Source organism: Dipteris shenzhenensis, chromosome 9, assembly GCF_047967505.1.
Source record: "Dipteris shenzhenensis isolate YYH24624 ecotype China chromosome 9, Dip_SZ_1.0, whole genome shotgun sequence".
In the NCBI taxonomy this organism is placed as follows: Eukaryota; Viridiplantae; Streptophyta; class Polypodiopsida; order Gleicheniales; family Dipteridaceae; genus Dipteris; species Dipteris shenzhenensis.
In genome coordinates, this window is record NC_141604.1 from 28,230,652 (window position 1) to 28,243,499 (window position 12,848).

At 43.1% G+C, this 12,848-nt stretch overlaps 1 protein-coding gene across 2 annotated transcripts in view; it reads right to left on the reverse strand.

Moving 5' to 3' along the window:
• Window positions 1-12,318, reverse strand: part of NRPC2 (nuclear RNA polymerase C2) — a 188,620-nt gene extending 176,302 nt beyond the window's left edge. For both annotated transcript variants that reach the window (XM_087378899.1, XM_087378900.1), the window contains exons 1-5: window positions 12,108-12,318; window positions 11,888-12,015; window positions 11,712-11,804; window positions 3,934-4,012; window positions 3,718-3,808 (exon numbers count right to left, since the gene is read on the reverse strand). In XM_087378899.1, the coding sequence (XP_087235025.1) occupies window positions 3,718-3,808; window positions 3,934-4,012; window positions 11,712-11,804; window positions 11,888-12,015; window positions 12,108-12,200 (484 nt within the window). In that variant the 5' untranslated portion in view covers window positions 12,201-12,318. The remainder of the gene's footprint in view (window positions 1-3,717; window positions 3,809-3,933; window positions 4,013-11,711; window positions 11,805-11,887; window positions 12,016-12,107) is intronic.
• Window positions 12,319-12,848: the final 530 nt, after the last annotated feature.

Sequence of the window (12,848 nt, forward strand, 5' to 3'; positions counted from 1 at the left end):
GAACTCTTTGGTCCCTAACTTCTCCATAAACTCGAAAAAGATCATGGGAACCAAATAATGAATTATTAAAAGTGCAATTACAAGAAAGTGGGCAGGTAATGACATTTACAGAAATACCTATCATCGAAACTTGATTAGCTCCCTTAGCTTTGGTACCTGGACCCGCATGGAGCTTCGGTCCCGACGCTTGCTTTTGGTTCTTGCCCTTAGGACAATCATTCCTAGTGTGGCCCCGCTCCTCACATATGAAGCAACGTCCCTCTTTCTTTAACTTCAATGTACGAAGGAAACAGGCACGACCATTCTTCGCCTGAGTCGAATGTTTCTTGGAGGCGTGTCTAAAGACCTCGACTCCCCGGTACCAGTGGTAGACTGGAAGAACTTCCTCTTGTTCTTTCCACCCGTGTCGGCAACTGTGGTTCTCTTTGCGATGGCCATGGTATCATCATAGATGCGCGCGTAATTCATGGCCTCTTGCAAAGTGGTACACTTGTTCTTCTTGATCTGTAACTTGTACCAGTCAGGCAAACCATCCACAAAGAAACCTAACAAGGTCACTGGATGCATCTTTGTAGCTCTGATTTGCAAATCCCGAAACCTCTAAAGATAAACCTTAAAAGTCAGATTCAGCTTGGACATATCAAGGGCTTTCAGCCTACAATATCGTAATCTTCCTCCTTCTTCAAAAACTCTTTCCTGCAGACCCCTTCGAATTCTATCCATGTTGCAGTCTTGGGTTGGAGTTCCTTCCACCACAATAAAGCCTTTCTTGACATAAACCCTGCTGCAAGCTGTATTTTCTTGTCATTCGGATAAGGGTGAAACTGGAAGTGTACTTGCCACTTGTGCAACCAAGTGTCCACAACCTCCTTGGTACGAGACTTCTGATCTCCGGGAAAAGGATCTGGAGTGATGTTCGGACCTAACACTGAGGCCATGGCATCCACATGCGTGAGCGCCTGGACAGTGCTAGTCAAAAGTGAGTGTAGTCTGAATCCCTTGGAGTTGCTGTGTCAACCCCGTTTGATTCGTGTTAACTTGCTCAAACTTTCCATCAAGAGCAGTGGTGAATTCACTGAAGGCTTTCTTCGTAATTAGATCATCGTAGAGACCCTGGTCATCCTCCGCATGGTAGTTCATATCCTGGTCTCCCATCGCAAGCTCGGGGTCTACAGAATGAGCCATAACTGAATCGAATCTGATGAAGAAAATAGGCTGAGAGAAGAGAAGGGACAGGTGGCTCGAAACTAGGAGACTGGAACAGAGAGAAAAGCTGACAAAATAGAGGGGGATGAGAGAAAGAGGCTGGCTGGTCAAAAGAAGAAGCTGGCGGAGGCTGTCAATCCAGGAGCCAAGCTCCTTGCTGGCCTGTACGGAAATCTGCAGCAGGCGGTACCTGAGAGTGAAATCGTCAAGAGGGGCATAGAGGGGTAGAGACTTGCGCACGAGTCACGATAAGGGGAGGAGCTGCTGCTGCGCTATGCTCTAGAATAGGTGGGCGCAACTCTTAGAGAGCTCAACTTTCAAAAAAGCCCACCCTCCTAAGTTGGAGGGGTGGTGCTTTTTTTAAGCATCCAAACCCCCCCGAATTAGCACAGCCTCGCCTGCAACCTACTCCCACCCATGGCGCACCCCACGACTCACCCCTTGGCTGCGAACTGCTCCAACGAACTGCTCCAGCCTATGGCGCTCTCCGGGTCTCTGCTCAGTCCGACCGTACAAGGGTGCAATAAGCTCCGCCTCAGCCCATCGCTTACCAACGATCAGCCCATATCTTCACTCCTACGAGCACTTCTCACCTACAATCTCTCTCCCCTTCTCTGACCCTCCAAGCTACACCTCGCTCTCTCTCTCACCTAACGCCTCAGTTCAACTTCGAATTCACTCACCCTCTGCTTTATCCTACCTTCTTTCCCTAATCTTAACCACAACCCTTAATGATGAACCATAAAGCATGTGCAGGGCATGAACATGAATTTCGAAATTACGGCATACCTCCAGAAAAAAATCGTCCAAAATTCTCGCAACAGAAGTTCCTACCTCAGGAGTTGGCTCTGATACCAACTAACACGACCCCAGCACTCCTGAAACCTCTGATCTACAAGCAAACACAAGAACACACCAAACGTGAGGAATCTGAGCAGGCTACTCGCCACCCAACCATGACAACTACGGGATGCGATCCCGAATCAGGAGATGTCCCCTCCGAGCCACGAGCTGAGCTACTGGCACGAACTCCCAACCAAATCTTAACTAGCCTGGTGTCCTATACCACTAGGTGGCGCTATGAAGCCTGGGATCTACTGCTGGGCCTTGGGCTACGCTAAGATGCAGGCGTGCGTCCGCAACTCAATCCAGGATTAGACCTAGCACCTGGGAACGAGACTTGCTCCCATCGGCTCCCTGAGAACTGAACCTTTGGGCCCCTTATATAGACTCGGGCCCCAAGCGCCAAAAATAGCGAAGACCTCTAACTAGTTCGTACCCTTGCCACTCAACCCGAGAATCAAGCCTGCCTAACTCTAAGCCTCCCCAGGCTACTTGAGCTAGTCTTGTGTACCCAATACACGTCAAATACCAATCCGTGCACATGACACTGCTGTCGGCCAATTTGGGGCCCTTTAGGGCCTACAAAAGGAGTAACTCAAAGGGGCATAACTCACTACCCAAGGATCCATTCAAGGAGCAGATTGGAGCTGCAGCAAGCCTGCCTCAGGGACCAGATTTGAGACAAAAGAAGTGGCCATCAGCAACAGACAAAGAGCCCTCCAGGATCAGGAGCCTTGGCTGTCTTCCAAGGAAGCAAGGAGAACGCGGGAGCACATGAGGGCAGCAAGAAGGTCAAGTCTTCGAGGCATTCATTGCCTCACGGGTAGCTGTTCGGGAGAACAGCTTGGAGGTGTGTTTGTCGGTACAAGTGACTAAAGTCTACAAAAGCTCATCGAGGAGCACGCAGGCTTAGGAATCTAAAACGGAAATATATTTTGTTGGTTCAATATCTCTGATTGGAGCACTGTCTATTTACTGGCTTGCACATATGTATGATGAGTACACATAAGTACAGAAGTTTTGGATTTCGTAGTAAACACTTCTGTGTGAATTTCTGGGCTATCTATCAGTCTTTGTCTGTGCCATACCCTCTGTCTAGTCATTTCTAACAGATATATCCATCCCCTAAGTCATAAATAGTGTTTGGCATGGTTAGAAGCATAATGATTTGAAACAAGCCTGGAGCAATATTAAAGCAATAAAATCCGATGGGTCTGAACAAAAGTGAAAATTAAGCAAATGGTTTAGCATTTGAACTCCCCAGAAATGAATGTTTGAGCACAGCCTTGTTGCCAAACACTTCCACCGACATGCCTTTGTCAATGATGTTGAAATTTCAGACCAATGTAGTTTGCATGAAATATCAAATACTTTGATCAGCACATCGAATGTTTGCCCAATATCTATGTTTGTATATCAATCCACTTATGTGTACTAGAGCCAATGATCTGCTCACTCATCACATGATCCAAAATCATGATAGTTCCTTCATCAAAGGCATGGTCCTATCCTTTATGTGCAGCGACACATAACTATTTTCTTATTTTACTAGGCATGTAGCTATGTGTTCTTATTTTAACAGCATACATAAGCAAATGGACCAAAGAAAAATACTATATCTCTCGGGCCAGGTAAAAAAAGAAATTTGGTTGCAAATTCGCAATGTACCAAGTTCTGCCAGCTGAGCCTCTGTTTTCCCCGCAAGCACACAACGGCAGCTCCGTAACATGATGGGCATCCTTCCAATTACCAGACCTCCCTGCACATTTTTTGACAGTAATATTGATGATGATATGAAAATGGAACTTTGACAATAATATTGATGATGGTATGAAAATGGAACGAGGAACTTCAACTTACTACCCATGCCATTTCAAACCATACCTGCCCCTCTTTCCCTTTTCGGGAAACAATTTCTCTCCCTCTTGTATATTCCAGATCTACACTGATGGGTGCTGCATATCTGCAAAAGTTTTTAATGGAAACGTATCAGTACTATAAAATTAAACAATACCTTCTCTGACAAGCTTGCTATTGAAAACAAACAGAGCTCACAAGGCTCTAACAAATTAGGCAACCTAACGGCCCTATTGATAAGCCAAGTAGAATAGTTTGAATTATTATTTACTGTAATAGCATCCATTTTGCCAGTAAAGTACTTTGAATTTTTTGCTTTGAAAGCCTAAGCACCAGCTCCAACAGCCTCATCCAATAGCTCTCTTTTTTATCCCTCCACACAAAGGGAAGAGGGATCAATTAAATATTATCTAAAAGACAAGTCCTTTAGTAGAACGAATATAGGCTGGTTCTAACACATGAATTGCCAAAGCAGAATTGTGAAAGGAAAAACTTTTAAAAAATCTGTGTCAAACATGTCGTATGGAATTTCATAAATGGTGATAAAACAAGAACTTCATTGGAAGCAAATAAACAAAAAGAATGGGTGGAAAATTCAATATCCTTGGCAAAATAGGATTCATGAATCATGATAATACATTTCTTGGCAAGATAAATTAGATGGATCCAGATAAGCTTAAAGTAATCTTGGAATGGCCATACTTCAAAAACTCTGCACGAATTGGGGTCATTTTTGGAACTGTTTAAATGTGTGTTCAACGCATTGCACATAAGGAAGCCGCAATGCATGACTTGATGCATAAAGTTACAGCATTCGTATGGGATTCTAGAGAAAAGGCAGCTTTTGAAGATTAAAGAAGACTCTTACCTCAAGGATCAACTCAAGGTTTTAGTCACACCTCATTGATCATGGCCATTTGTAGCTCAAGCAGATCCAAATATTTGAGCTAATCTTTTGTTGATCAGGCACACAATGGCCTATGAGAGTCAAATATTGAAAGAAATTGACCTTAACTGTGATTATTATGAAAAAAAACTTATTATAGTCATTCATGCTTAGCATGTTTAGAAGTATGATCTATTGGGTCTCAATTTTCTGATCCCAATAGAGCACCCAATGTTCACTACTTCTTTACTCAACCTGCTCAATTTTCACTCGATGAATTGTAGTTGATTATTTGGATGGCACCACTGGCATAGTTACCAAGGAACGAAAACGTTCCGGAAATTCGGGTGTCAGAACGGGAACGATCAGGGAAGGGGGAACGAGTACCGGAACGCCACGTCATACACGACACGTCATCATATGGCTTAAAACTATGTTAAAAAATGAAAGAACTAACATTTTACAACTTTGAACTTTATAGACAAGCTCTTAAATACCCATTTGAAACTTTCAAAGAGCCAAAAAAAAAAAAAGGGACGTTCCGGGGTCGTTCCGTTCCGGCCTGCTAACTGGAACAGCATTCCGGATGTCGGAACACCGTTCCCTAGTAACGATGACCACCGGGGCTCGAGTCACCGCGGTGGCTCGGAATACTTTTGCCCTCATTTAGGATTTACTACAACAAGGCTTAAAATACCAATAAAGTAAGACTATAATTTCCTTGGTTTAGGACCAAAATAGCGCCAAAATAGCTCCAATAACCCACCGTTGTGGTTGCATGGAGATACATCTAGAAAAATACAATTAAACTTTTAGAAAATGCAATTGACAATATGGACATTGAGGGGTCCTCTCTACAAGCAAGGGCCATATCAGCATGCATTATACAATATCCAAGATGCCACTCGACAGATATGGCATGTCGATATGTCCCTTGCCCCTAAAGAGAACCCCTCAAGGGCCATATCGTCAATTGCATTTTCCTTGGTTGCACACGGAAATACATTTTCCTTGGTACACAAATATATACCTCCAAGACCCAACACGAGATCTCCTTCTATTTGCCAGCACGGTGGTCGTCATAGACCTCCTCCTGTAATACGTAAAAATAGATATCGGAGCTATAAATCCAAAAACCAGCACCGTAGTCGCTCCAAGACAACCTTCAATTTTGTGCGAGATAGGCAAGCTGCATGTCATTTACAGATTCGGCATATGCCAAAGAAGGATAGACATCATTGTAGATGCTTTATCCTGTATACCACAAGTTAATTCTATCTTAGCCACACCTCAATCAATTCTTAACTCCATCATATTGGCCTTGGGGATAAGCCTTGATGTGATGAGCAATGATACTTCACCTAAAGCTTCAGAGGATTTGCCAGCAACAAATTGCAGAGCAATTGAGGTCTCTCAATTTCGAGGAGATGGGGGTCATGTTGTTACGAGAAGCGAGGGCCAAGATGTATGACAAGGCAGGATTTACATCAGGTAAAAGAGCAAGCCCAAAAAGAGTAAGTCCAAAGACGACAAAGACTCCAAAGGTACGAAGCCTTCTGATACTAGTGAAAGCAAGAGGAAGGAGTGCTTGTACTGCTACAAGCCAGAGTTTGCTAAGGATTGCAAAAAGAAGAATGCAAATCACAATTGGTTGAAAGGCAATATTGCTGTTAGAGAAGACCTCTTTCTTGTGGTAAAGCATTCTAAGATTCTCAGGTCTTTCAACAAAGATGAGGATTGGACTACAAACAGCAATGCATCCAAACAAGATTCAAGAGATTGAACCTACATATGCATGCTCATCAATGACAATGGAGGTGTATAATCAAAGGGATTGGCAACATTTCTTTCACCACAAACCCAAGTACTCCCAAGTATGAAACGGTACAAAGTGATCCACTCAAAGGGATTGCACCACACTCACCACCAACCAGTGTGATGATAAGATACTCTCTAATGTCTTATTTTCCAAACCTTCCAAGAATATCCTCTCAGTGAAAGCTATGACAAAACTTCACATGAACGTGGAAGGCCTTTTGAGAGGTTTAGGCATATCAAGTACCATATCTTTCACAAATGCTAATGCCAAAGTATGGAGTTCCACTACCTTAGACGTGTACAAGGTTTGCATGCAATGTGATGCACTTCTACTAAAGGAAGCTACGTGCAAGGCAAGGCCACGCTGATGTTGATAACCAACTGATGATGCCCATGTCAGTACACTTCCTGGCTTTCATTGATGATTTCAGCCACATGATCAGGGCTTACTATTTGGCAAAGTAATTAGAAGCCTTAGAGAAGTTCCAAGAATGGCAAAGTAATTAGAAGCCTTAGAGAAGTTCCAAGAATGGAAGGTAAATGCTCAAGAATGAGACTAAAAAATGGTGGGAGAGTTATACTTTATAGGTTTTCGATGCCTAATGTAAAAGAAAGTAGTCCGCCATGGCATACAAGAAACTAGACTTGCAAAATAGAGGAACCAATCCATGGAGGAAATGGATTTAAATATGATGAGGGGGAAGCCCTTCAAAGGCGGTCTACATCCTAAACCAAACAATGACCAAGGGGATGTCATGACAAGAGAAATCACTAATCCATGATTAGCAGACATTAGAACATTATTATATATTATACACCAATGATGTAACATGTATTTGTATTTATGATGGACACCAACCGAATTGTTATGGCGGTGTATGGCGGTGGATCATCTGAGTAGATAGAGCCATAGAGCCATTACTTCAGACGGCATCAAATTTGGACATGTGACACTTATTTTATTAATAAAGATGTGCACCCACATGTCTAGGTCCTAGGGGCAATAGGAAGGGAAGGGGGCATTAAGGTGCATTGAATGGTAGATGCATGGGTCATAGGCTAACGTCAAGTGTAAATGGGAAGATGGAACTCAAGCGATCTCAAGGGACATTAATGAAAGGGTATCACCTTTCATTATGAATCTCACGTAGCATTCTCTCTATTCACCATGCATTCATCCACCATCTCTCTCACACCTTGCATGTAGGTCGAAAAGAGAAACAAGTACTCCCACGAGAGCGCTCTTTCCCCATTGGAGGGCCAATTGGCATTCAAATAATGCATGCATTGCGCACATTTGCATTCTTGAGAAAGTCGGATCTTCACATTCGGTATCAAAGTAGCAACAATCCACGTCCGAGATGGGAAGAGAGAGAGAGAGCGGAAGCAGGTGGGATAGAGGATGAGCATCCAATGCACGCAAGGGGCCACACACGCAGAGGCGGCACGTGACCCGCACGGAGCACGGGCAAAGACGCACGCACAGAAGAGATCTGTACGGACAGGAACACACGGAAAGGCACATGTGAGGAAGAGATCCTCACGACTTGGAACACACGGGAGACCTACAATAGCCCGTGAAGCAAGGGTTTGAACGTGGGGACTGCGGGTTAAGGTCGATGTGCACGCTGCCCTTTCTGTCTGCAAATCAGAGATTCTAGAGGTCCTAAGGTAAGGGCTTCCCCTAAAAATTTTGGTCATTGGACGGGGAATGGGGTAAACAACCCCCCCGTGCGAATGTACCCTTAAAACCCTTAAACCGTGAGGAAAAGAGACCCCCCCCCTCTCCCCAACAGAAAGTCGGATTGAAACAAGACTTTAAGGGGGTGATCCACCCACCAAGTACCCCCTATAACAGTGTCTAGAGTTCCAATCCACTCAACATAAGTAGCCCAAACAGAGTGTACCAGTTTACAGCATAAAAACAGGGAGGAAAGGCCAAAAGAGAAGGAAGAAGAGCTTATTTCAAGTGGTTTTTTGACACACGCAAAGTGAGAGTCGCATAAGTACCACCAACTCTATAGCACTTGACTTTTCCTGTAAAATAGACCCCTTTTCTGAAATTACAGCAAGTCATTTTCTATCTTATATTACTAAAAGGAAAGAATGGAAGGGGAAGGGAGATTTAATAAAGAAGTTGTCCTTTTTCCTCCACTATCAGAAGGAGATAGGGAGAGAAGACCATCACCTTCTCTTGAAGAGGATAATTTAGATGAGAGCTACACACATCTTGAGTATGATAATCCACGCATACAATTACCTTTATCTTCTTCAAGAATCCCTTGATAGGGAGTTCTCCTTTACAAATGATAGGAGAAACAAGTCCATCCCAGAGCAAGGCACAGAGTTTACGCCTTTCAGTCAAAATCCCATACATACGGATTATAATCCAAGTGCAAGAGGGAGAGAGGAGTCTCCCATCGATAAGCTGGTTTCTCAGCTTAGTAATATGATTGACAAAATTTCAGACTAAGAGAGTGCTGAATTCTGGGGATGAAGATTTAAGTACCCCCTCGAACAGAGCCAAATTCCAACCCCGAGAGAGAATAGAATTCCCAAAATACAGTGGAGCAAGAGAGGCAGATAAATTCCTTTGCTATAGATCATCCTCCCACACGTCCTCATTTGGGGGCCCATAATTGTCTATGTGGAGCAACCATAATGTTTGCATTCAAAAAAGATAGCATATAGACTTTGCAGGTGTTGTATGCTTGAAGCACATCTCGAGATTGGTGCTAAAGAATCCATGGCTACTTCATTGGGATCATCTCTCTCATAGTTTGTCAAATGGCAACCTCTCTTTAGATAATCTACTTTGTGTGGGTGACTTGAAACACATCAAGAAGATCCAGCAGGTAAAGGGCCTACTTAATCGAAATGAAGGATTTAGGACTTGAAGACTCGCATGAATTAGGCATGACCTTCCATTTTTCAGGAGATATATTGTTTGAAGGTTTGTGAGAGATTCACAATGGAAACCCTTATGGAAGCCGTTACCTCAATGGAGGTCGAGCCAAGCTTAGCAATGAGGATATATCTTAGGTGGTTGACACAACAAAGTATCACCAATTGTTAGGAAGTCCGTACTAAGTGACCACTACCCCCCATGTTGTGCCTTCATCAATGAGTTACCTGAATGCTAGAATGAGGATATTCATGTCCCTTGAGAGAGATATGTAGGGAATCACGAGTAGCACCTTGACAGGTACTATAATTTATATACCTAGATGAATCCAGGAACATTCCCAAACTCATCCTCTAGAAACAACATAGTGCAGTTTCAATCTCACGATAGTCACTCATAATATTGAAAATCATAAACTCCATCAGGGACTAGCTACTATGACATCCCCACTGACATCATCAGCGCCCAACAGTGGGTGTAGACCACCATAGTATAAAAATATGCTCTCACACATACAAATCCACACACCCACACATACTTGAGCATCCATTTATACAAAGTCTTTGTACTGAGTTTCTGTCGGCACTCTGGAGGTGAAGAGCAGACTCAGCCATGACGAAGGCTAGCACTAAAGGAGAAGGCTAATCAAAAAGTAGTCCAAAATCTCTTCATTCAAGCTACAACTACTTGTGAAGTCTAAACAATTTCATTTTAGTCTCTCCCAAACGAGCATCTAATGTAGCTGATAGGGCAACGCACCATTTAAGATAGAAAGAATTATTGCAATACCAGCAAGCCACAACTTGGACGAAAACTTCACAAGGTGAAATTTGCATGTCCGCTAATACGGCAAAAGCATATACCTAGATGAATCCAGGAACATTCCGAAACTCATCCTCTAAAAACAACATAGTGCAGTTTCAATCTCACGATAGTCACTCATAAGATTGAAAACCATAAACTCCATCACGCATGGCAGGGACCAGCTACTATGACATCCCCACTAACGTCATCAGCGCCCAACAGTGGGTGTAGACCATAGTATAAAAAAATATGCTCTCACACATACAAATCCACACACCCACACATACTTGAGCATTCAGTTATACAAAGTCTTCCTACTAAGTTTCTGTCAACACTCCGGAGGTGAAGGGCAGACTCAGCCATGACGAAGGCTGGCACTAAAGGAGAAGGCTAATCAAAAAGTAGTCCAAAATCTCTTCATTCAAGCTACAACTTCTTTTGAAGTCTAAAAAATTTCATTTTAGCCTCTCCCAAACGAGCATCTAATCTAGCTGATAGGGCAATGTACCATTTAAGATAGAAAGAATTATTGCAATACCAGCAGGCCGCAACTTGGGTACTATAATTCAGATTGGGCTATGATTGGGATTCCAATCAATCTATAACAATATACTTTTTTTTCATGTTGTCAAGAGCCATCACATGACTCAGCAAACAATCGCTCTTTCTTTGATACTCTACTCATCGTTTTGTGTAGCTCAAATGGATTTTATAGATCATCAATGCTATTCAAAAGGCCATGATAGTGATCCTATGTGACAACTAAAGTTGCATGTGATTGGCAAGTACAGGTGCAAATCAAAAATTTATAGCACAGCTTCAATAAAGAGCTAATGTAGGACAAGCTAGTCAACTACAGCAAAGAATGCCTCCATCATGTTCACGAAGACGCTATCCAGAGGGCTGATGGAGCACGTCATCAAACTAATGGGCATTGACCCACAGCCAAGTCATCAAGAAGGGGCATTAGTTATATGTAGACAATGTACTAGTGTGAGCCTGCCATGGAACTAGATTCCACGCATACCAAGTTGCCCAACATGCACGCTATTGACAGGAGGTGTTAGAATATTAGGCACTGCCCTAATGTGAGCCCCTAAGGTCTAAAAGACTAGGTTAGAGAAGGGGACACATGCCGCACTTAGGCTGTGCATTTTGAGCCCATCTGAAGCTGTTCTGGAAACCTATAAAGGGCTGTATGGACGGGCAGAAGCCAGCCTACAAAGGGCTGTATGGACAAGCAGAAGTCGATGGCTTTGCCATGTGACAGCTGTAGAGGTTCTTAATTTTCCTTATTGCTTTGCAATGAGATGAGAAAATGGCAGAATCAGAGATTGATTTATATTCCATATCCAACATCGATGTGAACATAATTTGGACTGAAAGACCTACGTAATATCTCGCAAACGGCACTGCTGAGGTGTGATCCGTTCCACCATGTAGTCTTGCTCGACACATGGCTTCCCAACGAAGATATCCAGGTACCTGAAAGCCAAATAAGCAATGAGCATGTTGTGTTTTCAACCTTCGTACCATTGAGTAAGTATCTTGAAGCACCTGAAGCTTACTTAAGGTAAAAATTAGGATCCACATCGCTTGTGATTTTTTCGTTGGCTTTTGCGTGAATGATCTTCTTAATTTCGCAGTTGACAAAATAATCGAACGAGTCAATATGCTGCTTCACAAGTCCTCTGACCTGTGAGTACAATAAAGTTGATTAAGATTTGAGAAATCGAGGGGAGCAAAAACTAAGCAGAGGATGTGAAACAAAACCGGTCCTTAGCATACCTTCAAGAATGCTGGAAGCAACTGAAACTTGTCAACAGCAGTTTTGACAGGCGACTCAAATTTTCTGGCCTTCGATGCTTCCATTTTCTCCATGAATTTCAACTATAAAGCAAGCTTAGCACATGAGCTTCAGGTGCCAGAATCTGCCTGCTTAAAAACTTCAATAGGGAAAAAGATGCGGCAAATTTTAAGGGTCTATCGAGCTGCGGCAAATTGCATCTTTCGTTAGCATTGCTTCCTTAGAGGTAGTGCTATAGTGGAGTTGTGAATTTCCACGTGAAATTTTAAATTAACTAAGTCGTGTGCTTCAAATCGCCCTTTATGGAAATCATCCTACAAAAATTGCCTTTTAATAGCCAACTCCCTTTTTTAAAAAAGAGTATGGTTTCTCTTCGACATCTAAAACCGCTTGCTTTACCACTATACTAGGAGGCAGTGCCCAAGTGCAATTGTGCACTCTTGTTTCACATAGTCAAAGGTTGATGATTTAAGTTGAGGCTGGTTAATGGTAGTAGTTCACTCACTCAAAGTGATCTCGCAAGCTTCAAGTGTCATCAAAAGGCCTTGGTTGAAGATCTGAAGGATGTGGTGCTGGCTTCCCTTCTAATCGAGTGTGAAGAGGCTATCAAGCAAGTGGATCTTTGCAGGGTGGAGAGGGCCCGCGTTTGCTGAGCGGACAGTTGTGGCTTCAAGTTGGGGATTGCCCCTCGAAGACATTCTTCTAGGTTGTTAAAAGGAAAC